The sequence below is a fragment of the Pithys albifrons genome, chromosome 1 (assembly GCF_047495875.1).
Source record: "Pithys albifrons albifrons isolate INPA30051 chromosome 1, PitAlb_v1, whole genome shotgun sequence".
NCBI classification, from domain to species: domain Eukaryota; kingdom Metazoa; phylum Chordata; class Aves; order Passeriformes; family Thamnophilidae; genus Pithys; species Pithys albifrons.
The window spans coordinates 87536913-87563771 of NC_092458.1; the positions used below are offsets into that span (position 1 = coordinate 87536913).

At 45.1% G+C, this 26859-nt stretch overlaps 1 protein-coding gene and 1 non-coding gene across 5 annotated transcripts; both read right to left on the reverse strand.

The window, feature by feature from the left end:
- Window positions 1–1344: 1344 nt before the first annotated feature.
- On the reverse strand, window positions 1345–26806 carry NCAPD2 (non-SMC condensin I complex subunit D2). 4 transcript variants are annotated; one of them, XM_071559325.1, is made up of 31 exons: window positions 26674–26806; window positions 26501–26576; window positions 26336–26394; window positions 25694–25875; window positions 24971–25110; window positions 24513–24640; window positions 24310–24433; window positions 24081–24228; window positions 23285–23482; window positions 22640–22774; window positions 21993–22077; window positions 21222–21396; window positions 20874–20995; window positions 19737–19943; window positions 17400–17574; window positions 15656–15740; window positions 15374–15507; window positions 14228–14360; window positions 12038–12122; window positions 11790–11951; window positions 11352–11560; window positions 9586–9697; window positions 9161–9284; window positions 8799–8954; window positions 8409–8586; window positions 7299–7393; window positions 4778–4858; window positions 2529–2715; window positions 2190–2316; window positions 1881–2045; window positions 1345–1707 (listed from the first exon to the last, which is right to left on the reverse strand). In XM_071559325.1, exons 1-31 carry the CDS (start codon window positions 26798–26800, stop codon window positions 1625–1627), a joined length of 4197 nt encoding a protein of 1398 aa, XP_071415426.1. In that variant the 5' UTR covers window positions 26801–26806; the 3' UTR covers window positions 1345–1624. The 4 variants fall into 4 exon arrangements, with proteins under 4 accessions (XP_071415426.1, XP_071415414.1, XP_071415422.1 ...); XM_071559313.1 differs by having other exon boundaries at window positions 19737–19955; XM_071559321.1 differs by having other exon boundaries at window positions 21222–21399.
- LOC139681156 (small nucleolar RNA U85) lies at window positions 25954–26276 on the reverse strand. The gene has a single exon (XR_011699483.1). It is a non-coding gene; the product is annotated as a small nucleolar RNA U85 (small nucleolar RNA).
- Window positions 26807–26859: the final 53 nt, after the last annotated feature.

Sequence of the window (26859 nt, forward strand, 5' to 3'; positions counted from 1 at the left end):
CATCCAGATACGCTGTCCTTTTCTTTTTTTATTGTCATCTGTGAGTGACAAACCCTGTGGGTGGTGTGGGAATCATGTACAGTGTGCATGACTGTCATATTTACTGTTCATGCTGTAGCTGCCGCCTCTGTCTCCTGTAGCCTTTACTTGATATTTTATCAGAGAGGAAGAGAGGAACAATATTGTGTAGCTTTTTTGATCTTTGTATTCCATGTGATTGTCCTGTTGCTACTGGCGTGCTCTGGAGTTGGAGCATATCTGTACTGGTATCTGGCTCTTATGCCAGTGTGGTGAGTGGGCAGGTATCCTCGCTGAGTCATGGGACTCAAGTGTGGTGTTTGGTCCTCATGGCCTACTCCAGTAAATACACCTGCCACCATATCATTTCTCCCTCTACTTGTTTCTACAAGCATTTAACATATTTATGTCCATTCAGGTATTGGCATGAAAAATTATAGGCCCAGGTCAGTGCAAAGCTATGCAAATTTTTTCTTTAAAATAAGGAACAAATTAAGCTACAGCAGACTTTTATTGCTAGTTATGCAGCCAGGCCAGAGGGGAACTGAGCTGCATGCTCTACTTGCTGGGTGAACCAAGGGTGACCCTAACGACTGCACAGACTGCAGAGCTGCAGGAACCTGCAGACAGGAGGAGGACCCTTCCCCTTCCTGCCCAGCTAGTGACTAGTCTGCTTTCTAGGCAGCTGACAGGTAAAAGGAAATAATTCTGTAGTAATAGCTCTGGGAAAAATGCCAACTTGCCTCTGAGACAGGAGGTTAAAGGTTATTTACATGATTAACACAAAATCTAATTTAGGGCACTTCATGTTCACAGAGCAGTTCAAGGAGTGCCAGGACTGACCTGAACAGTGATGTGGCATTCCTGGAAGGAAAGAGCATAAGTGCCAGTCTTAGCTGAAACATAATTGGATTTGCACCAAATACATTCCAAAAAGCATAGTAAGACAACCAATGCTATCAGTACACTTAAGAACTCGATCAAATCAGAGTTAGTAAAAGTTAAAAGTTTTTAATGGTGGATTGGTTTTGTTTTTTTAAATATTTTAAAGATTTACTTTTTTCCTACTCACTTTGTGTATTTTTTTATGAGGCACTCTAGTTCAAGTTAACCTATCTCTTTCTCCTCACTCCTTAACTCTTCTTTGATGAGATTTGTACAAGGAAAAGATGTAGGTAACTTTCCTTCAGAGCTTTAGAGGGCAAGAGCTTCAAAAAAGAGCTCCTACACCCAGCAAAACTGTATTGGTCCTGTGTTAAAAAAGCTGAATGGCATATTATAAGCACACACAAAATAAGAAAGGAATGAGCAGTAGTTTTTCTTTTCTTAGAAAGAGTTTATTTCAAAGAGTTTTTTTTTTATAAAAGCAGCTTACTTTCACATACAAAGCCAGGGCAAAATCAGTCAAAGTGGCAGCTATGTTCAGCACTGCCTTTCTTTGTGGAGGTATCAAAAGACAGGCCTGGAATTGCTTTAGCCTGGCGTTAACTTCCATTTTATCCTCATTTAGAGCACTGTCATATTATGGGGTAGTTCAGACAAGAGAAAGCGACTGCTGCATAAGATGAGTTTTATTTTTAGTTAAAGACAGGGGCAGATGGTTCCCTCAGCGCAGCCGTCGGGCTGAAGATCTGGTGATGGGAGTTGTTTTGGTGGGTGTTTCTTCATCTCTTAATTCTGCAGATTGCTCTAAAGACAGGAAAATGTGTCAAAAACCAGCACTTCACTGCCTTGAACAGAGGAATCTCCAGGCAACCTCCACTGGGCTCTGAACCCCATTACCAAAGGGACATCCCTGGTGGGCCAACATCTCTAGTCCTTCTCCCCTTTTCCCTTTGAAGGGCACACGTATGATGCCTTACCGTCCTCAGAGCTGTTCTCCTCGTCAGAGCTGGAGAAGGTGATCATAACTTTTTTGCGTGGAGGGCGCTTTTGGTCACGCTTCTGGTTTCGGAGGTTGCGAGGCTGGGGCGTGACAAAATCATCATCATCCCTGTTGGCTGGGCTCAGGGGCTGGCGGCGGGAACCTGCCAAGAAAAAGAGGGGGTGGGGGGACAGGAAAAAAAAGAGATGAGAAAGATAGCAGCCATTCTGTCTGGAAGGGTGAGGCAAAGTCTCTAGGTGTCTCTGCTGGACTGCAGGAAGGCTGCAGCCTCACAAAAGGGACATACTTGCTATTGTTTTCCGCTTGGCTGGCACTGGCATTGGAGTTTGACTGCCTTCCTGGCATGTCTCTGCTGAATCCAGCCCTCGGTTATGGCAGGCAGAAAGCTTCTGCTCCAGCTCTTCAGCTAGAGTCTGATGGAGATGTAAAACAGTGCAGGGAGAAAAAAAGAGAAGGTGAAGGGAGAGATGTATTACATCTGTAGCAGAACTGGCATCAAGTTAAATAAACACACAAATTGTTAGGAGGAGTAGTCTGTTTAAAATGGAAAACTGCAGGCCTTTGCAATCACGGTATGTAAAAAGCAATTGCTCTTGTGACCTGGACACTTGTCCCCCATCCTTACTTTAGCTTCAGGTTTGCCACCTGCTCTGCAGAATCGAGCCAGCAGAGTTTGGAAACAATTGTAGACAGCTGGATCTTGGAGCTTATCTGCAAAGCAGTCAAAGTTGTCCTGCAGCTTGTGAAGGCCCCGTTCTGAGACTGGAAGCAGAGTAAGGCAGTGGGACAGATCCCGATATTGACGCTCCGTTCTGGGAAAGACAAGATTCCCAATTAGCTCTCACAAAAAGGGGTTGTGAGGATGAGCACATCTCACCTACAACTACAGCATTTCCTGCAGGTGTTTCTGCCTTGCAGAACATGAGATTCAGATTGTTCTGTTACAGGTCAGTGACAGAGTGCTGTGCCTTACCACACACAACCACCACTGTGTTCCAAAGATACTGAGTGTCTGTCAGAAAAACATGAAGGCTCCACTGCTAAAGAACACAGTCCCTTGTGTAAAAAGTGCCAGAAGTTACTGACTAGGAAGAAAAGACAGCTCAGTAAAGTCAGGACTCTTCTTGAAGGGCCTTATTTCAACTGAATAATAAAAACCCCTTGGCTGCTCATTTTTGCATGTTTGAGATGATCTCAAGCAGAAGCTGCATTTGATGTTCTCTCTCCCTTTCCTGGCCAGTTACATAAAGAACGTCATATTCATTAAGTTATAAAGTCAACAAATAACAACTGCTGTATCAAAGAAGGACTGCATTCAGATTCCAGCAAAAGTTATTGGAAAAAAAAACAAAGGGAAAGAGAAACAGAAGCACAAACTAACTACTAATGTAGCTCACTGTGATGGAATGGGAAGAAAAAAAGGGAGGCCAAAGCCCATATTATTAAGAAATACAAAGCAGAGGGCCTGAAGTCTGTCCCGCATGTGCTCTCAGAATGCTCTGCTCAAGCCCAGACAGATGGGAGAACAACAAAGCTGCAGCATCCAGGTGTTTCCATCTTCAAAGTCTGAATGATGCCTGGCTAGTTGCTACACTTGGAACTTCAGAAATGCTGAGCAGGGTGATTGTGGCTGCAAAATCTTTTCTGATAAGTTCCTGTTTTAACCTGGAGTGAGGGTCTGGCTTTGGCATTGCCACCAAGTGTTCATCAAGCTGATCATCCTTGTGGTACATAAATATAAGGATACTTTACTAAAGGCTAGACACAACTTACACAAGGATGGTTATTTACAAATGTTGAGTGAAGAGCTCACCAGTGTTCCTGGGAGGCAACTGGGGAGAGAGGAACCACTTTCCACTCCAGCTCAGGAAACAAAATCCAAATATTTTGGGAAATATGCAACTCCCTGAGGCAGCTGAGCAGGTCACATGCCCAGGCACTGTGTACAAATGGCCAAGATAAGCAGACACAGCTTAAATCTCAAGGGCAAAGCCACAACAATGGAGAAGGGAAACCACAGGAATGGAGAAATGCAGGGTGCACCAAAGCCAGTGGAAGATAAAATGATGATATCACTGGAAATACAGGACAGGGAAGCAGATACATTTCTATTATTTTTCTTCTTGGGGAAAAAGACAAAAAAGGTGTACACATGGGTCAGTGGAGTCACAGCTTGGGGAGCAGGGGAAAAGAGGCAAAATATCCTAAAACCAAAAAAGCAAAATGGTATCTCAGATTCATGGTGTGGGGCCTGCACTATGTAATCAGCACAATGAGCAAAGCATACACATCTTGCAGACAATGCAGAGCAAAAGCCTGAGGGTATGGTGAAGCCTTTGAATAAAATAATAATAAAAGCCCCAAACAGAATCTCAGGCATAGAGTTAGTACTGAGCAGCCCATGCACACAGAACAAGGACAGGCCTTTATCAATTTCATAGTTGAGATCACCCCAGACAGGACTGCTGGGGAGATCCCAACTTCTCAGTTTAACATACTGATTTCCTAGCTGAGCTGCAAGGGGACAGCCTGTGGAGAAGGACCATAAAGGTACCTAAAACCCACATGTGGAGCGTCCCCTTGCTCAGCTGCAATGCAGATCTAAAGTGTTACGGAACATTTTCATTAAGAAAGGAGGGAATAGGGGCCAATCACTGCATAATAAAACCATAAACCTTAATTTATACATATTTATGTAAGTATTTTTAGGAAGAAGGTAGTTAAAAGAAAAAGGACCTAATCCAGGTTACGTCAGCATTTGTCACATGAAGAATATGATGGGAAGCTGTTAGAACCATCACCTATAAGCTCATTTCTTCTAACAATTCCTAAGAAGCACAAGTGCTTCTCAAGAAAATTAAGATTACAACCCACCTGGCAGTCCGGAATCGTTGACAGAGTTTCTCCACCAAGCTCTCTGTCTGTTTGTCTTTTGTAATATATGAGAAGAGGTGTCTGCAAGGGAAAAAAAAACAAGTCAGAGTTGAGACCCCAGAGAAGAAACCCCATTTCAGATAGGAGGGGTGCTGAAAAGGCAGCAGTGCTGACTTCCTTCCATCCAGTTTTAAGAGCCGGCACCACTTGCAGATGATCTCCTCGCTTCACAAGCTGCACTGACAGACTAGTATGTCTAACAAGCAGACCTTGAGCAGGGCAGTGTGGCATGCAGTATTATTTTTTCCCCCTTCAAAACCCTTGTGACTTTTTCATTATTAATTTGCTGAGAGTGTGTTGTATTTTGGATCAATGCAAAAGTGAGGATTACTTGGCACTCAAATGGGAACAAAGACTAACAGAAGTTAAATGCTAACGTGATCCCATTTTTTCTTAGCCTCTTGAGGAATAGAGACCTGGACTTTAACACAGTTAAGTAGTTGTGCATTTTGCACTATGAAATCACCGAATAACTCCCATTTATTAAGAAGGTCCTGCTGTCCTCCATTTTTCTTGTACCAGCATTTCTGTTAAGTTAAGCTCAGTCAGGTTGCCACTGGCCTTGATATAATTGCTCTAAAGCATCTCCTTGTTTGCTCAGTGTTTGTTATGTCTACAACCACCACACCAAGCTGCTTTTCCAAGATACAGAACAGCGACAGCATTCTCAAGAGTCCTCCCTTTGCATTTGTTCCAGCATCAATTCATCTTTAACTTAAGTGACTAGAACTGGGGCAGCACTCCAGGCAAGGTCTCACCAGCACTACCAATGCTTCCCCGTACCAGAAAAAACTTGACTGCTAAAGCAGGAAGTGGAATGCATCTAACTTGAGCCATAGATTTTACAGAAGAGGTTGAATGTTTAAAAGTTGTTTAGCCCTATGCTTTGTTTTGCTAGTTTTCATCTTAGTTATTATCACTGTAACTCTTTCACTCTCCAAAGTCAGTCCTTTAACAGTGATGGTCCCCCTACTCCCCCTGTCTTTCTTACTTGCCAAACTGGAGAACAGGGAGGTTTATCCCTGGAGCATAAGGCACCGCTTCATTCCTAGCCTGTGCTTTTGTCCACCATGTTTTCCATGTTAAACCAAATGCTCTTCACTTTGGAAGGATTTTGTAGAGTGCTACATGGGGAAATAGTTTGGTTTCAACTACTATTCCCTTTTTTCCCCATTTAAAGGTTATCATGTAATGTAATAACTGATGGTCAGGTCTTCTTGGAAATTATTTATCTTTAGACTAATTTGATATCTGTCTACACTATTAAATCAATACTGCCTTTTCTCGTTTGCCAGACACCTCCATTTCTCTCCCTGTCAGTTGCTGGAAGTCAGAAAAGTCCATCTATAGTATTTTTAACCACACTACTCACACTCTAATTGCTACACTTATTCTCTAGGTCTGTGGTAACACCTCCAGTTTGGCAATTATTAAAAATGGTACTGAAAATTTAAAAATTATTTGGAATTTTTGTATGTGCTACCTCTTGTCTCTGTGATGATTTGCTTCCACTTTAGACATTAACTTCCACTTCTACATGCACTGTCAGGAGCCACAAGCTATATTTCCCAGTTACCCTCCTTAATGAAAGCTGGACCAAAATATCTACTTACTTTTGCTGCCATACGTTATTTTCAGTCTCAATTTCAACCACACTGATAGACTTTTCTGTGTCTTGCAATTCCTGCCTGTCCAAAATCCCATCCCTCTTGCTAAATGCATTGGATTCTCACAGATAGAAAAGGCTAGTTGAAAAATCACAGGAGGTTTTACTGTTCTTCTCTTCAGCAACAGCAATACTTTTGTCCAGTACTCCCCTCTGCAGTCCACAGGGATTCAAGGAAATCAGAAAAATCCCTCATGTGGTTAAGTTTCAGATGTGCAAGGAAAATTTCTGTACTTTACCAATAAAGACATTATTTGTGCTGTCTATGAGCAACCAATAACATCAGATGGAAATATTCCAGTGTTTCTATACTACAGAGTAAGCCTTCCTTGAAAAAAGAAAAATAGCACAAATAACAAACCACTAAAACACCACCCCAGACTCAGGCCTGTTATTTTAACTATGGCTTTACTAAAACTGCTTGCAAGAAAATAGTGAGCCACCAACATGACAAATGCAGTAGAGTCTTTAAAACCTACTTTAAAAGCTATTGTGTTCTCCTACTGTTGCATATCCATATTCCCATGGACGAATCCAACTATTTTCCTTTTCTAGAAGGAAAGTAATTTTGAGATAGTGGTAACTCTTTGTGGAGTCTCTGCTCACCCCCAACTATGTGGCTTTAAATCAACTCCCCTCAGCATGAATCCATTTCAAATACAGACTGAAAAAGTCAAATCAAGAATAACTGAAAAAGCGCTTTGCGTGTCGCTGTAGTTTTACTGCCCTGGGTCTGGCATCCCCATTGCAAAAACATAGTCCTGGTCCTAAGAGATTTATTTAGCCTCAGAATACCTCATAATAGTGTGGAAGGATTCCTCCTCTATGCCGCAGTCAGGACTTGAGAGATGACTGATTATGTCTGGAAGCAGATTATAGATGGCATTACCCTGTTCAGAACACAAGTTTCTACATGAGATAGAGAATTATAAAGGATAACTTGAGTCAAGCCAAATAAGCTGCCCACTTAAAATTACCTCCTTTTTCCCCACCTCAAATCTACAGACTGAAAACATCAGGTTTTTGAAACGAGCTGTACACAGCCAGCCAAACCTCTCCAGAACTACTTGGCTGAAGCTTAGGGGGAAAAAACCCAGCCAACCAACAAGCTGCAACTGTAACCCAGCTCTGCACTTTTGGCAGAATTGCACGCAGTTTCCTTGCTTTCCAGCCTTGCCACAACCCAATGAAAAAAAGCTTTCTGATAAATGAAACAGCATTTCAGATCAAGAAAGTGCTTCCCATCTTGCCTGAATAGGTCCAATCCATATTCTTTTTCCCACTGCTTTTACGTGGTTTTGTCATACATACTGCAGAGTTAGGAAGTCAGCACAGTCAGGTGTCCAGCTCTGCTTTAACAGAGCAAACCAAGACAGAAAAGCCCCAGTGTCATTTCAGCCTATCATGCAGTAAAGGTCAAACTCTGAAGGGCCTGTGTGAGGCTACACATTGGATGTGCAAGGAGTCACCTGTACTGCTCTTACCTGCTTGGGCTGGAACTGCTACAGTTTAAGTATCTCAGTGTCACACAGCCAAAAACAACTTCAAAAGGTTTCAGAGAAGGTGCCTGAGTCATAAAGTCAAGGAACTCCTCTATAAGGCCTAAAGGTAAAGCTGCAGAAAACTGTTCCAAACCCTGTTTTAGGCACATGTGAGAAAGCAAAGGGACAAAGGCACTGTTTTGGAGCCTGCCCGCCAATGTGAATGGATGAGGTAAAACATCAGGCAGGGATGAAGCAAAACTTGTATTACAAAACTTCTTTTAGCTACTCTTATTTAGGCAACACAGAGGGACAGAGTTGCTCTACACCACTAACACACCTTCTCCAGGACTCATGTCATTGATGCAGCCTCCAACAGCCCTTCCCTGTTCTTGTGAAATAAGGTCCCTGAGCATCCACTTGCCTTGTTGGAGAGTTCGCCGAAGAAGTTCTGTGCCACTCCCACGATTGCCTCCTCTGGGTCTATCAGCAGAGCTGCCATTTCGCTCACTTGGCCCTTCACCTTCACCATGTCTTTGAGGATGAGGTGGGTCATCACCAGTCCAGCCGTTTGCCTCACACTTGGGCAGGGGTCTCGCAACCTGACAGAGGCAAATAATTACTCCAGGAAGAAGCAGAGCGAGTGCCTCTCAGTTACTGATACATGACAGCCTATTCCATAGCCAGGGCTGTTGTCTTCCTATACCATCTTCAGATTTGGTTTCCCGGTCATTCTTGCCTTCTGGAGGCTAATTGTCACCCTTCCACAGAGTTTACATCACCTGACCTCTCCTAACAAGGAGTGTAGCATTACCTGGCATAGAGATGTGATGTCCATGGCTCCACCAAGTTGGGGAAGCGGATGGCCAGATCTCCCGCTGCAATAATGAGGTTGGATCTTACGCCAGGCAGAGTGGACTTCTCCATCATTGTGAACAGCAGACGCAAGTGGGATTCACAGAACTCAGAGCTGACAAGATAGGGTACATGAAAAGAGGGATAGATACCAAAATTCTATCTATCAGAAAGCAGAGAAAAAAATATAATGAAAGAAAAAAGTAACCTATGAACACTCTTCTGTGTTTTTTTCTTTCCTTGGAAAAGGAGTTGCAACATTTGCTTGTGCTTTAGTACTAGCAAGGCTGGGAAAAGAACTCTGGGGTGGCTTGGCAGTACCTGATCATGCAGATTTTGCCAAGAGTTAGGGCTGCAGCAGCTGAGAGTGCAGAATCACTGTAGAGTCCAGGGTTGTTGCAGATCTGGAGCAACAATGGAACAAAGGCAGAGAACAGGTGCTTCCCTAGAGAGTGGGATAAAGACAGCGAGTATGAGAGCAGTTTGTGCATCCTGCTTTAAAAACAATTACTCAATGTATCCCAAAACTGCTGCAACCTACAGTAACTGGTTGACTCACTTTCACCACTGAACAACCTCCAGAGGCAGAGCAAAGAAACAGCCTATATGCAAACTGACACCAGGCAAAAAATGAGTATTTCCTTCTGAAGAAAACAGCCTTTGTCCTTCAGGATCTGTTACCCACTGTAGCTGTTCTTTCACACAGGCACATGGAGCCAGTGCTCCTCGCTGGCAGCCATGCTTACCATCCAGGAGTTCTGTCTCACAAATATTGCGGATGAGCTCGGCCTCGGTGTCATCAGCAGTGGCTCCCACAAGGCCCAGCTCCTCCTCCATAGTGGTCTCATTTCCTGTGCTCTGTGCAGAAAAGAAGACTGTAAAAAAGATGTCAGGCAACAATAACCCTTTCTTCACAGAGTTCTCTTCTCTCAGGTGTGAGGTGTATGCATATTGCCAGACACACAACTAGAGTGGAGAACAACAGACTGATGGAGATTTTGTAACCCACTTTTTGCCCAAGAACTGAGTGAAGCTGTGAAGGGTAGTCCAGGATTTGCCAGTCCACGTGCTATGGAACACCAACCACAGAATCCCATAATAAGGTTCAAGGGACCGAAGTGGGTCATCTCGTCCAACCTCCCTGCTCAAGCAGGGTCATCCTAGAGCACATTACACAGGATTGTGGTCATATGGTTCTTAAGCATCTCCAGTGAGGAGACTCCACAGCCTCTCTGGGCAACTTGTTCCAGTGCTCAATCACCCACATAAGTAAAGAAGTTCTTCCTCATGTTCAGGTGGAACTTCCTGTGCATCAGTTTCTGTCTGTGGCCTCTCATTCTAGTGGTTGGCACCATCAAAAAGAGCATGGCTCCATCTTCTTGCCACTCTCCCTTCAGATACTTATAGACATGGATGAGGTTCCCTCTCAGTCTCGAGGCTGAACAGGCCCAGCTCCCTAAGCCTTTCCTTGTGAGAGAGATGCTCCAGTCCCTTAGCCATCTTTGTTGCCCTCTGCTGGACCTGCTCCAGAAGCCCAATGCCTCTCTTGTACTGAGGACTGCAGAATGTAAAGAAAGCTTAAGCTACTGACACCAGTAAGCTGAGACAGACCTAGGACACATCTGTCATTAATGAGTGAGTCCTGCACAACTTAAGGGACATTCAAATCCTAAAAGCATTAAGTTCAAAGCAGTCTTTAAATTTCTGGTCTCATAAGCAAGATTATGGGAAACCTTATGGCAAGGCAAAAGTAACACAAAGGAAGAAAAGAGACATGGGTGTTGCAGTGGGGACCCAATCTGTATCCAACTGCTGCTTCTTGGAAAATCTCATAGTAATCTCCTCCTGTGTGGAAAATGGTAGTGATACTGATAAGCAGGTGGATGAGGAAATGAACTACCTCTGGGCACAACAGTAAGTGTCTAATAGAGACTGGATACCTAGGGACACACAACATTTTTTGTTATCCTTACCCAAGAAAGACATCCTCATTACACTCTGGAAAATGCTCTAAGGTAGACCTAACCAAACAGGGCACTTTTATCACACAGATTCCATTAAGAAGGCTACTATTAAGCCTTCATCATTACACCTAAGAGAGGACAAGACTCTCAAGTCTTCTGGATCAGGATTCTAGAAGCCCTTTTCCAAAACTCAGGGCACAAATGAGTGTTCTTCACCACTAGCAGCAATTGTAAAAGGTTGCACTGGTAAGAAAAGAGGTGATGAGTGAACAGGAAATGCTTGCCTGAAGCAGGAAGATAAGGATGTGAGGAGTTCACCTTTCATTCCCTCCCCTCTGCCTCTTCAAAACCTAAGACCAATTTGAGAGTATTATTGAATAGGGTTGCTCAAGGAATAAGGTCACTCAGCTCTTTCTGTCAATCCTGACCAACACAAATCCATCTCTATTCCCTGGACTTTGTGCAACCTTAGTAGTGCATTCTCCAGAAGTCAGCTGTTGCTGGGACACTAGAAGAATTGCTCATAGGAAAAACCCCTTGGTTCTCACCTGGGATCTCTGCTGCTTTTTGTTGCTGTCAGAATTCTTCTTGGTCTTCTCCTCTTTGAGGAGGCGGCGTCTGCGTAGCTCTGCGCTCACCGACACTTCCAAATATGCCACCTGCTGCATTGCCACTTGTCCCACAAGGGACACCAGGTGCACCAACATGAACGTGGGGAGACTGCCAGCACCATCAGAGTCTCTCCTGGGAGAATCCCCTGGATCCAAAGGAGAAAAATTACTACAGTTCAGCATTTATGCAGACCTCTTTCCCCATTAGTTACTGCCAAGTCCATGCTCTGCAGACTCCTTCACAGCACTTGCATCCTTCCATGTCAACACCTCCACTGGCCCCTCAGCTCTGTTCTCCTGCAGTTACTCTAGGCCACTCAACTTCAGCACTGGAAATCACAGGTACAGATTTCCTCCATTGGCTTTTTTCCTTACCAGCATTCTGCCCATCGGACTCCTGCAGTTTCTCCAGAGCTTGCTGACTGCACACTTGCAGGATGTGAGCACATAACTCCTCTGCCCCTTCTGCCAGCTGGTAGATGAGCGTTACCGCTGCCTCCATGAAGGGGATCCAGTGAGTACTTGGCTGGCCAAAGCCTGATGAGAAGAGGGGTACCATATACACTAGTGATGACACAGGCAGCCCAACTTCGTCTCCAAACCTACTGCTGACTTCAGCTCACCTTTACTCACAGTCTCACTGAGGCAACTAAAGAGCATGTGATTCTGTGGCAGTCGAAAAGGCACACTGTTCTTGTCCAGTGCTGGCTGCAGAGAGAACAGATGAGTTACTCACATAAGAAGAGCACGTGAGATTCCCCCACTACGTTCCCGGTACTTAACCTTGCTGCATGCACAATGCTAATCAAAACCATGCTAGGCCTGTGGCAGGGAGACCCACTACTGCTCTGCAAATTAATACACAGCAGGGATGTTACTGTCACTTTTGAAGGCATGGTGACAGCACTGGGTGGATTTAAAGCTTGGACAAATGATGATTCCAGGCCAACCCAGACAGTTCCACAATCTCACCTTAAATCAAAATAACTCTTTTGATAGCGTGGCCAGCAGGACCACGGCAGTGATCCTTCCCCTGTACTCTGCGTTGGTGAGGCCACACCTTGAGTGTTGTGTTCAGTTCTGGGCCCCTCAGTTCAGGAAAGACATTGAGGGGCTGGAGCGGGTCCAGAGAAGAGCAACAAGGCTGGTGAAGGGACTGGAGCAGAAGTCCTATGGGGAGAGGCTGAGGGAGCTGGGGTCGTTTAGCCTGGAGAAGAGGAGGCTTAGAGGTGACCTGAAGGGAAGTTCTAGCCAGGTGGGGATTGGTCTCTTCTCCCAGGCACTCAGCAATAGGACAAGGGGGCACGGGCTAAAGCTCTGCCAGGAGAAATTTAAGTTGGAGATCAGAAAAAAATTCTTTGCAGAGAGAGTAATCAGGCATTGGAATGGGCTGCCCAGAGAGGTGGTGGATTCCCCATCCCTGGAGGTTTTTAAACTGAGATTGGACGTGGCACTGAGTGTCATGATCTGGTAAAGGGACTGGAGTTGGACCAAGGGTTGGACTTGATGATCTTGGAGGTCTTTCCAACCCAATTGATTCTATGATTCTATGATCTCAAAAGGATTCCTTACAAATCTAATATTATTGACTCATTCTCCACAGTGAATGAAGAGAGAAACCTTTAGAGCATCTTCAGTCATCAACTGTCAGCTAGAAAGCCCTTGCTTAGCAGTAGTCCAGAACCACAAGGTTTTGTTTAAAAGGAAAATACCATTATTAGAAATAACAGATAGGTCTGGATCCAAGATCACCTCACACTCAGGCTGTTGCATATAGTCTGCATCTGTCCCACCACATTTTAGATTGGGCATAAGATAATCTAGAGAACTACTAAACCAACTGTGACAATACCCAAGATATCCCAGCATATGTGTCTGCCTGACGAGGGCATACTTGACTAAAACAGAGGATTTACCAGCTTTCAGTAGCTGGAAACAAAAATTCTCAATTCACCACAATCCTGTCCTCTGTCCTGAATTTCTGGTTGGGAGAGTGGTGGCAGGGAGAGAGGAAGAGCTACTACAGTCAGCCAAGTATTTTCAGTTCTGTCCCTTCTCACATACAAACTTAGCTGCAGAGTTCAGCCAACCTACAACTGAATTACAGCCATCATCACAACATTTAAGAATGCTGTGATACACACTAATTCATGAAGTTCCTGCAGCAACAACCCAGTGGAAGGACTGGGCAAACCCAGAATGATGGTTCTGTGGGGAGGGCTGCTTTTATGATAGAGAACTCCTGAACCAAAATGCCCTAAATGCTTAGGGCAAAAATACCACAAAGAGGGTTTTTTAACAAGTCTATTTAAAAAAAATAAATAAAAAAGAAACTGTTTCCCAGGCAAAGAAGCCATCAACCATCATGTTGTCCTAAGTACAACATGGACAGGTTTGAAAACCTTTCATGTTTTATATTCTTCTGTACAGCTGACAACTCCTGAATATCAACTAATAGGGAGGGCAAAAGAATCACACCACCAGAAAACATCAGTACAGGAAAGGGCTTCATGGTTGAGAAAACACAAATCAATTTAGAATTGGGAGCCTGAAGAAGAGAATTGAAAGGAAAACATATTTTCCTGTGCACTGAACTCTTTACTAATTGAATTCAGCCTGTTGCCTAATGAAAATTCTTTTATTACATGTTCACTGATGTGTGCTAAGCTTTCTAGACAGTGCTGCTGAATGGTCTCAACCCACTTAATTTCAAAAGCTGTAGAAATTTAATTACTTCTCTCTCTTCTCAACACAAACTAGCTTGCCCACTTCTTTGTTTCTGGATGACCTCAAGAACAAAGCAAGAGTCTCACCTTAGGGTTACCAGCAAGTTTGGAGAGAACATTGCACACTTCTTGAGCCAACCGATAGTCTTCACATGCCTTCTCAGACAACCCGACTGTCACCAAGATGTCCAGGTTGCTACCTATGATCTCTGGCTTCCCTCTGGAGAATGGAAGGGATGGGAGTGTTACATGACATGCTGCTGAGAGTTTACAGAAGTATGAATAACCAAGAGAAGTACTCTCTGTGTCTTTTGGAACACAGAGAGTACTTCTCTTGGTTATTCATACTTCTGTAAGAGGGAAAAAAAATAAAACCCATCCAATGACTCAAGCTATAGCAATAGCAAGCAATATTCCACAAAAGCCAGTGTAATCCACTCTCCACAAAGAGGCGAGTGTCTCCAAAGTGATCAACACCGGACAGAGCCTCTTGGCAGAAAATGAAGACTGTTGACTCTTCTTTCTTATCAGTAAAGAGCAAAACTTAAAAGGGTAAGACAAAGAGAAATGTTGCAAAGAGAAAACACTCCAGGAGCTCAGGACTGCTGACATGTGCCATTTCCTTCCTTACTGTTTTGTGGGAAAAAGAACAAAACAATAACATCATCCAGAAAAAAACCCCAAACCCACACCCACCTATTTCCCTTTCTGCCTGTGAAGGAACTTCAGGATCATCATTATGCAGGCCTATTTTTGACTGATGAACTGAGATAGGGATAGTGAGAAGAAATCAGTAGGTAAGCTGCATGCCAAAGGGCTACCGAGCTGGGAAACTGAGAAAATAAAAACCTTTTAGTGCAGATACATTCTTTTTGCCCCCCCGAAAGTGAAACAGATTCATTTCCCTTTGTGCTAAAAGCTCCAGAAACCTCTACTCAGCAGCTTCTCACTGCTCTTATTCAAACACAGACAAAGCTGCAGAGCTGTGACACAGTAAACTGAGAAGGGATGGACATTCTGAACACAAGGAAAATAATGTCATACTCATTCTGACAGAGGCTGTGCTTGTGAGACGCAACATAACTATTTTCAGTTCCAGGCTTCGCCTACCCCATCTCAGGGTTACTATTTTTGAAGCTACAAAAGGGTCAGCAGCACCCACAGTTCTTCAATAAAAATTGACTGCCTGTACATCCTCCCAACTCTCAGGACTCGACCTGGTCCCAGGCTCACCGTGCCATCATCCCCAGCAGCATCACAGCAGCGCGTCGTTCCAGTGACGAGCACCGAGATTTTTCTGTGAATCGCTCCCAAAGCAGCTGGATCACAGCAGGCTTTATTTCGTCTTTTTGCACAAACTCCGAGATCTGGAAAAGAAATGTAATTAAAAAACTAGGGAGAGGCAGAGGAGGATAGACTTCAAACCAAAGATATTAACTCCAGTGACTACCATTTTTACATAACATGATGTAGGATCACAAATATAAGCCAAACCCAGGCAAGGCAAATACTCACTATTTCTTCTAAACACTGTATCGTTCCTAGTGACGCATCCACCATGATGAGAGAGAGAGAATGCACCAGGCTGTGGGCCTTGGCCCTTTGAAAGGGGAAAAATAATAATAAAAGAATTTCAAAGATAAAGAAAGATCAACTGTCACAATAACTATCCTATTAGAGAACAGAGAACATCTCTTAGATAACAGAGCTAATCCCTGGGAACAGGAAAACTTTCCCCACCACAAGCTTGAGTACTCCCAGTCACCCCAGCTCAAGTGCCAGTGAGCATGACATGGGCTCAAAGTCCATTGCCTTGTGCACTGATGCTCCTCCCGGTGCTCAAAAGACCCAGCCAAAGGCACCCAGCAGACACTTCCCAGTTTACTCTCAACCACAAGTCAAAGTAAGATTCCTTAGACTGTAAGAGACTGAAAATCTCTGTATGAACAATTAAGGTCAGAGCTCAAATTGCAGGAGAGCTGTCTCCAGGCAATACTACCAAGAAGAAATAAGAAGCAGCGGGTGCTTTTTATTGCCTTGATGGTACAAACGAGGGTGAGATATGGTGCATCTCACTAGGGATCATTCTTAACTTATTGCACGTCTATCCAACAGGATTTGCAGGTGGGTAAATGCTAAAAAAAGGGGCAAGTGCCAGAGTAGAGAGGAGACACAGCTTCTCTCTAGTATGGAAGAAACAAGCCTGCAAGTGGTACCCAGCTCCCACCCCCAAATCCTCAAAAAGGATAAGCAACAAAGACCCCTTAATATCGTCTCATCTAACACAGATAGAAATTTGTTATAAAAAGATTTAAGATCAGTTTGACTCTAATACAAATAGAAATCTGTGTGAAAGCACCCAAATGATATTAATAACTAACCTTACATAGTGAGAAGGATAAAGAAATGGTGTGTTATTGAAAAATCAAGGACACAACTGACAGCAAGAGCACCAGCAAACCCTGAGGAATGTGTTGTGTACATCAGAAGCAGAATGCCTACGCTTGGATAAGGCCATGGGATGCATGACTTGGCAGCAAAACAACCTGAGCTCTGGTAACAGAAATATTGCTCCAACTTCAGACCACACTGTATACCATTCCTCTTATTATCCCAGTAGGATGAGCAACTACGGTTATAATAAGCTCAAAATGGGGAAAGGGACATTGGCCAACAACTTTGCCCACAGAGGGTGAAGTCTACAAGACTCTTGGACATGGGATGACCCTGTAACAGCAGCTAACTCCCAAAGGGCTGAAATAGCCATTCAAAAAAATTAGTTATTTGTTGCCAATCAAGAACCCTGCTGGCAAGAGAAATATTTATAACTGACACCCCTTGCTCCCTATTATATAGGGACCCCACCCAATAATTTGGGCACATGGTTCTCGGGGCAGTGCTTTGTATGACAGTGAAATTTATGAGAACAAGAAGTGTGAGTGCCTCATAGTAGTTTAATTTAAAGTAATTCTCAGCATCTCCTTCCATAAGCTGTCACATGGAGTTTTGCTGCATGAATTTCCTACACAAGAACACTATAATAATAATCCAAGAGCAGAAGCTTAGCAGTAGGTCCTGCAGGAATGCTGGGATACCCAGAAATATAACCTTAGGTTTCAGCTCAGCATGAAGCATGGCAGCTTTTAGTTCTCTTCCTCTCCATACCCCATTCCTAATGGCAGAAAGGGAAGGGTGGGGCAAAAAGACATAAAAATCCCTCAAACAAACCAAAACATCTTCTTATTAGGAAAGCACAAACCTCTCAGAATCCTCGCTGGAGCTCAGATAAAGTCTTCTGTAGGCATTCAGCACGGCCTCCTTAATCCCAGGCTCCTTTGACCATATGAGGGGGAGCATCCTGCGGACTCCCAGCAGTGCCTGGGGCATGCCAAACTGCAACACCGTCACAAAGAACTCAATAGCTTCCTGCACCACTGCAGAGGGAACAGCAGCATTAGCGCAGTTATTTCCCAATTCGCTTTAGAGAGGCCATTAAAACAAATTCACAGGGGTACTTACTGCTCTCACAGCAAGCTCTACAAGCATCTAAAGATGACTTGTACTGTCTGCAGAGGGCTCTGGTTACATGTCCCAGAGAAAATAGAATCATAGAATGGATTGGGTTGGAAAAGACCTCCGAGATCATCAAGTCCAACCCTTGGTCCAACTCCAGTCCCTTTACCAGATCATGGCACTCAGTGCCACGTCCAATCTCAGTTTAAAAACCTCCAGGGATGGGGAATCCACCACCTCTCTGGGCAGGCCATTCCAATGCCTGATCACTCTCTCTGGAAAGAATTTTTGTCTGCTATCCCCAACTTAAATTTCCCCTGGCAGAGCTTTAGCTCATGCCCCCTTGTTAACAATATTACAGCTAAATCTAATGTCACACATTTACAAAAATGTCCGAAAAAGAACAAAATTCTCTTCTGGGAAACAGTAGTTTGGGGGGGGCAGGGAGGGAATAGTTTCATGGTCACAGCAGACAACAGCTGAACACAAGTCCCAGTGCAATGCTATAACCAGATTAACTAAGCTATTTGATGTACAAATGGACTAAGGAATAATGCATTTGGTTCCAGCTTGACTGCTCCTGAAATATATCACACAGTCTCCTGTTCATATGACAAGAACAAACATAAAGTAAGCCAGCATTTACACAAGAACCACAGTAGTGATCAGAGGAGCTGTACAACACACAGTTCACAGAGTCCGACCTCTGGTTAAGTAGGAACTTTTACTAGTACAAGCCCCAATTTTCAAATCTGATTAAGAACATCTATCAGAAAAGCTGGTTTGCTCTCCCTGTCCCCAGTCACACCAGAAGATATAAATTCACAACAGGAAAAAAAATTAAATCTTCAAAGATCATATCTATAATTACAATAACCTAAATCTGAGCACACACACCCCTTAGTACCAGCCTCTCACCCAGCCGTGTACTCTTTTCAAATGGAGACATTGTCTCAAAATATCTCCACTGTCCACACACTGACTTTGCCTTCCTTACACTACCTCACAGGACAAGAGAGAGATGGGAAGTTAGTAAAATCTGCACAGCCATAAAAAAATCCCCACAACCAAAACCCAGGTGTTTAAGTATCAGGTAGGGGTACTCTGTCAGCCTTGAACTTCAAATAACCTGTAAAGACACTGAACTCAGGAGCTCATTTTTGTGTGTGCAAATAGCTAATGGCACCAAACCTTGTTGGAGAAGCCCACACACTTATCACAGTAACACAGGAGTTCTCACAGATGAAGCCTCAGAAGTGCTCGCATGAAGCCAGGGCACTGTAGTGCCCAGACCTGTCTGTACCCCAGATCTGTGCAAGTGGATGTGCTGGAGAGGATGGGAGAGAGTCGTGCCCCTCTCTACCCCAGCTCCTTGGAAATGCCAGTTCATGATAACCACTTCAAAAAAAGTCCAAGTGGTTACAGTAGTTCTAATATTAAATATGAACAGCTGAATTAACTCATCACCACCTTTCACTACAGCACTGAAGAGGACCAGGCCACAGCTCATGTTTAGCTGGAAAGTTTGAGAAAAGGTGAAGTGGATGAGACCAGCTGCCTAGTTACTCTCTCGTGGCCAGTATAACACCTGGAGCTGTAACAGGGCGCTGAGCAGGTAACAAAGCCCAGTGTCACCAGCCAGGCTTACTGTGGTAGAACCTCAGCCAGGACAATGAACATACATCCCTCCCCACAGGAGGCAGGACAGCTTCCACACATGAAGTAATTTTCATCACCTGGGGCTGGTTTTATTAATTTCAAAAAGTTCTAAATCATTTTATTTCAAATGTTTTCAAAAACATTTTTTAAACGTTTTAAAAATATTTTCAACCTTAATATTTTAAAAAATGGATTTCTAAAAAGCCCATTCATGGCCTACTCAACCCCTTCATGACACTCATTAGATAGATAGTGCTTGCTTTTCCAGTACCGTGGAAGTGCCTGTGACATTTGCTCAGCAAAGAGCAGCTCCTCCACTCTTTTCCCCATCCCTGAAGCTCCACTACTCCATCTCCTCTCCAGCAAGAGGAAAGATCTGGAAATGCTGAATGGGAAAAAAGGGCCCCATGGTTATTGCACCTACCTGAGACAGAGTTTTCATACATCACTTTGCTGATCAGGTTCAGAGCTTCTGTGATTTTCACTGAGAAGTTGTAAGCATCTTGCAGGTATTGCACCAACAGCTCCTGTTTGACCAGCTCTGTTTGAGGCTGCTCTTCCTGCGCAACTTCTTTGTTGTTATGACTGTTGTCATTTGGAGGATCCTCACTGTTCTCACCTTGGCATGAACCTGCACAGCACACTTGTTTGTGAGAAGTATTGAAGACACATGAGAAACAGGTACAGTTCAGGCTTTTTAACCCTTCTCTCCCCACTGCACAGGGACACCTTCCAAGAGCCAGGATATAAAAATCCAAATTCTGCTACCAGACCTGGCTACAAAATCTCAGCATGCTGTAGGGCAAGCTCCAGTACTACAATGTGATGCTCCCCAGACATGCCAGCTTAGTACAGGACATGGTCCAGTTGGGGCAAACTCCATTAAAATGCTGAAGGGGTTAATCTAAACTTAACATTTCCCCAACCATAGATGAAGCTCTAAAAGTAAATGAGGGCAGAGTAGGGAGAAGGCAAACACTACTGCATCCTAGCAAAGTTTGTGCAAGTGTGGAGAGTTGACAAAGTTAAGAAGATTTTTAGACAGTTGACCTCTGATAGAAATGTGCTCAAGGGGACTGGCTAAGCAACCTGATGCTGAAACAAATACAAACCAACAATGTGAAATCTTGAAAATACACCCAGAGACTTGAGCCTCAGATAAACAGGACTTTGCCTGAACCAGACACTTGGTCAAGTCTGCTAAGGGTAATCATTATATGCCACCACCTGCTCAGGAAGCAGAACTCCTGACAAAGTCAGGCAGAACAAAAGGGTGTGAGTAGGTAACACAGGCTTCACTTCCCTCAGCAGACATGATGTGAGTTAAAACATCAGAAATGCACTTCTACTGGAAACATGGAACTGTTCTGACCAGAAATGAAGTAAGACCCATGTGATTCAGCCAAAACCAGAGGAGCAAATGATCCACAGATCAAGAGATGGTGTTAAGCACACAGAATGAGGCCCACAAGTCAGAAGGAGGGACAGGGCATTACAGAGGGTTTTGGTCTAGTTCTGGCATCATCTTGGACTTTGCAACAGAGTGATCTGACATAGTTACCTGTGTAAAGTCTCTTCAGAACATCCAAGATTGTTGCCTCCTCATTCTCCTCCATGGGGCCGCTGAAGGGTTCCTTCCCCTGGAAGCGACACAGGGCCTTCTGTGTTAGGCGGGCTGCACTCCTGACAGTGACATTGCCCAAGAGAAGAGTGTCAGCAACCCATCAGGGCAGAACACAAGGGAAACCACCCAACTTTGCCCTACCAGCATCTTGCACTGGGTGCCCATGCCAATCTCTTCCTGCAGAATAATGTTACTGGAAATCACCCCTCCACCCTGGAGCTCAAAACTTTCTTGAACAGAGAACATTCCCTTGGGATAAACACTCAAACTGCAGAACCTTCTTACTTGTAATTCAGCTTCCTCAGCAGCCCAGTGATTTGCTCCACAGTACTCTCCACTGTTTCTTCAACTTCCAGCACCTCCTCTTCCCCTTCCTGCAGTGGTTGAAAGAGCTGCTGTGTGGCAGCCCTAACTTCTGGCAGCATCGCTTCCCACTCTTCCTCTGGAGTGACCACTGGAGCTACTTAAAGAAACAGAAGGAATGAAGAATGCAGACTCAAGTGACACCCTAAACAGGGAGAAAAACTCACCTGGAATTTAGAAATTCTACTTCCCCCACTCCCTCCCCAGGCAGGTGCTATTTCCATTGCTGATCCTACCCAGACTGCAGTAAGAATAAGACAAGAATTCTGGCATAAAAAAGAAACCACTGCAGGTAAAAAAAAAAAGACAGGTAAGAGACCATAATTTGCTTAGCCTTCGACTTGGTGCTGCCCACAAATCATGTTTAAATTAACATCTGACCAAAATTATGGCTCAAGCAGTCCTTGAGTGGTTGAAAATTGAAACCTGGGGGGGTGTTCAGAGTATTTTCAGTTCGTTCTCCAAAAACAGGATATTTAGCTATACGGACTAGACATGGACTTTAACATGATCCTTTTATAACACCGCTATACAAAAACCTATTGCATGTTTAATCCCAGTTATCTGGTCTCACCATCTCACACAGGTAGAGATCTGCGACAAAAACCACCACAACCTGGGAGCAAATTTAATACGAGGAAAAGTAAATTTTGGACTGCCCTTCAAAGGGGACAGACGAAGAAAGGAAATCACCTGCCGTGGATCTGACACGGTCCCTCATTTCTTGCAGTTTCTGCACTTCTTTCTTCAGTGGCTCAGCCAAGTCAGCACTGCTTAGCTGAAGATGCCAGCAAGAGAAGAAGAAATATGTTACTTATACTTCTTCTTCTGAAACGCCAAAATTCTCCTTTCTCTTCCACTCTCTGCTTTAGTTGTCAACCCCCACAGATAACACTGTTTTCAGAAACCAGAATAATAGACTCTGGCCCTGATCCTAGAACAGAAACTGCTGCAAATTGCCAGACTAAGGCTCAGAAACTCAGGAGAAGGTGTAGCTAAACACAAAGAGCTGCAGCTTCATGCAGAATATTCTAAAAAAACTAATTCTAATCCTATGGAAAGAAACCCCACAGTGGATTCAAATTGAACTGCTGCAGAGTTTTACCTTAATTAATTACTTCCTGGCCTTCAGCACAGCTACTAATTACACCAAGAGAGAGATGAGCCCAAGAATACAAAATCTGAACCTGGGAAAACTAGAAAGCTCCCACCAGCATAGTCAAAGGCTGTGTTGTCCCTCCCATAAGACAGAGAAAGGCTGTTCCCCTGGCTACCACACACTGCAGATATTCACCCTGCAAACAGACATATTTGATATCCACCATACTAATCAGAATTACCTTGCAGGAAAAGGGATTGTTGGACAAAAACGCAGCCAGGAGCTGGATCGCATTTTTAACTACTAGGACAGATTTGTCTTTGAGACGCCCAACAGCCAGCGATACCACAGCCTGGAACTGAGTCAGTGGCAGAGCCTAGCACACAACAAAAACACAGACAGAGTTATCAAGGAGGCTTAGACACTTGGGAACAAGTTATTTTCCTGCAGATGTATTCATGTACTAAAAGGCCCAGGTTATAGATTTACAGAATAGTCTAGGTCTGGAGGAATCTCTGGTATCTTCTGGTCCAGCCTCCATTGAAAGCAAGGACTTCAGTTATCCAGGGTCCTGTTAAGTCGAATCTTAGTATATCTAGCAAGGGTGATGTTCTCCCATACCACTGTCCAAAACAGAGGCTGCATACTGTATTCTTTCTTCTAGTTTGTCCCAGTAAAGAGCAGCATTTAATTTCTGCAACCCAGTTCCCTTATCCCTAGACCTTTGGTGTCTTGGAAAAAAAAGGAACTGCAGACACCAAAGTACACAGGGACAATACCTTTCTCTGTTAAAACTTTAGTCTATGCAAACAAAAGGCAGATTCCCCCAGAAAGCACAACAAAGGAAGCGATGACTGAGGCAACACCATTTCCCCAGCAGACTCACCTTGTGCTGCACAATTCGAGTGAAAAGCTGCAGCACTCGGCTGCGCACAAAGCTGTGGACATCACACACGTGGGCCTGCAGCATCTTCAGGAACTTGTCCCGAGTGCCACGGGCAGCTTCCTCCAGCTCGTCACCATTCAGCACCTGCATCAGCGCCTCTGCCATAGCCGCCAGAATGGCATTTCGCATCATGTAACTCTGCATGCAAAGAGTGGAGTTGTTGCATCAGAGACAGACAAAATGACATGACTTGATATGGCAAGGAATGGCCCAGAGTTTGGGCCTCCCAAGTCCCAGGCTCCAGCCTTAGGTGACTTTTTTCCATTATGGACATTGTATTAACCTTGGATGAACATAGCTGTCTGTGCCTGCAAGACAGAGTAATCTCTCCTATACAGACAGGCCAAGGGAATTGGTATCGTTCAGACTGGAGAAGAGAAGGTTCCAGGGAGACCTTATAGCAGATTTAAGTACCTAAAGGGGCTACAAGAAAGCTGGAGAGGGACTTTTTACGAGGGCAAGTAGCAATAGGACAAAAGAGAATGGCTTCAAACTGAGAAAGAGTAGGTTTAGATATTGGGAAGAAGTTCTTTACTGTTAGGGTGGTGACACACTACAAAAGGTTGCCCAGAGAAATTGTGGATGCCCAGTTCCTGGAAGTGTTTAAGGCCAGGCTAGATGGAGCTTTAAGCAACCTGGTCTAGGTGGAAGGTGTCCCTGCCTGTGACAGAGGGTTGGAACTAGATCATCTTTAAGGTTCCTCCATCACTGGACAGGTAACACTGCAGAAATGTACCTCCCCATCCAAGTGATGCAGAAGAACACTCATGTTGGACAGCACCAGAGCTGGAATCTGTTCAGCCAGTTCAGTTATAAACGTAGCATAACCCTTGAGTCCAGAAGCCTCACGAGCCAAATCCTGTGGACATTTCTGTCCAATTTCCCTGCACAGAAAAATGAAACAGGGAATGGGGTGCCACAGGTTGCTAAGGATAGAAGGACGAGCCCCAGGGTATTTCTCTCACCTTAGTAATTCACCCACCAGGCTTTTCAGACCATACTCGTTAGCCCAGAGGCTCACGGCCTGTGCAAACACTGGCGCTACATGTTCAAAGTGCTGCAGCATCTGTGTGATCTTCAGAGTGGCACCTTTCACATGTGAGAAGGAAGAGGTCAGGGAAAGAACTGGGAATGGCTTCAGGAAGAAGGCAGAAGAGCAGGAACTCACCGAACATTTGACCACAGTGAAGCAGAGCTCGAGCAAGCAGATGTGTCACGGCCTCCCGTGTGCCACGGTACCTCTGATGACTGATACTTGGATTCTCCAGGATACGGTAGCAGCTTCCCATCATCAGGCTAAAGCCACAGAAGACAGACACCAAACCTGTCACAACTAGAACCACAATAATTCCAGCACACACTAGGCAAACATTTCTATCAAACCAAAGAGGTTCTCCGATATCCTTTAAAAACTAGCAAACAACATCTGAAATTTTATGGCCTACACAAAGAAAGGAAGTGGCTCCTACACACATCAATTTTCCCTCAAGCTGGTTTCCTCAGTTCCCTGATGATCTGCACTCAACAGATTGCTGTAATACCACCTCATTGACAGATTTAACATCCAACCCTCCCTTCCAGAGAGTCAGTCACTCATCCCACCTCTACATCTGCTCCATCCCATACCTGACAAACTCTTCTTCCACTGATAAACCACCCCAAAGCTGACGGAGATCCAGCTGCAGCAGCTGTGTAAGCAGCTGTAAGACTGGCTCCCTCTCCTCCTCCCACAAGGGTCCAGAAGTCCTGGCATGGTTCTTCTTGTTCTAGAAAGGCAATTACACAATAAGATACACCAGCAGTTTGACAACAGAACAAAAAATCCATCACCCTTCTTCCCTCAAAGAAACATCTATTAAATTCTACAGTATTAAGAGACACACAGTGATATGCATGAGATCACAGAATCACACTGGGCTTTCTTTCCCAAATTCTCCTCTCTCAGCTCAAGGTGCCTCACTGCCCAGCACAGCTCATGGCTGGCACCCACAGGCACCCAGACCGAGGCCAGCACTGGTGCCTCCTGTTATTTTAAGGATATACTTGCATCCATTGCCATCATTTCTGCCCACAGAAAGGAACTCTTGAGAAAATACTGGCCTGATAAATACCAGCCAGACACTGAAGAGCAAAAGAGAACAGCCTGGGCATTTGAGTCGCTGCTGATGTTTAGCCCTTCAACTGCTTTCCATACAGTTTCACAGAAACATCAGTGCTTCATACTATGCACTGCTCTTGCTGGCACCATGCCTACATAAACCCAGCTGTAACATCTGACAGACACCACAATGTTCAGCAAGCTTAAAAATTTTTCTGATTTATCTTGTTTTTCCCCAGTCCCCTACCTACCTTCCCACCAGGATCTGCCTCCAATAAACGGTTTTTGCAGGTTTCCATTTCAAAGGCATCCACTAGGGAAGTCAGCAAGTAGCAGTTCATCTTAAGAGCATTGAGGTGAGCAGCACGGTTTGCAAGGCTCAGCCTAGAGTCACTCAGGATGGCAGAAAGTTCACTGGAATGACGGGACACCACTGAAGAGAGGCAGAAAGTCATGAGCACTCCCACCCTGCCAGGCCCCTCAGCCATCTTCTCTTTTGGAGGCTTAGGGCAGTCATCAGATTACCAAAGATGTGTGCTCACATCTCACCAGCTGTAACACGGGCTGCCCCCTGCAACCCAAACCTCAGACACACCCTTTCATCCTATCCCCACAGCCCTTTGTCAGCTCAGAGAAACACTCGCTTTGAGCTGATGCATCCCAAAGATATATTTTCCAGGGATGTGGGCTGAAGGATTTTCTGTTGGTCTGCCCTTACAGCGAACATGCACAGCTCAGCATCGTCCACCAAGATTACAGACCCGTATGACAGGAGTGGGCTGAGGGCGCAGCCCGGCTGGCCGAGTCACATTAGCCTTTATATCATCATCGAGCTGCCAGGGAGAGCAACCTCTCCGTTAGTCCTGCTTCGGCCGGAAACAGCAGATACCCACCCTGCACCATCAGCTCCAGCACGTCCTCCTTCACATTTGAGCCAGCGGTTCGGAAGTGGCTGCCGGGCAAGCACAGTGCGTGAGATCAGCGGGCAAGCAGCGCCTGCCGGCGGGGCGAGCGCCCCGCTCCCGGCCCCTGCTCCGCCCGCTCCAAGCCGTACTCACTGGAGCACGCTGTACACGGCGTCGAAGTGCTGCAGCACGGCCAGCGCTCCCCGCGAACGAAAGGCGGCCCGGAAGGCTGCGGAAAAACACGGGGAGGGGCGGGGGGGACACGGCCGTGAGCCGGCGGCAGGGCAGGGCTGGACCGAGCCAGGCCAGTCGCGGGGACACCTTACCTACGAGGGCGGGCGGCAGCTCGCGGGGCGGCAGCACCTCCTGCACGACGTAGTGGCCACGGCCATCGTCCCGCAGCAGGTCTGCGGCGGCGAGGGGCAGCTGGAACTGCGGCCCCGCGTCCGCCATGGCCGCTCAAACTGCGCGCGCGGCCCGCGCTCGCCCCGCCCCCTTGTCCGGGCCAATCA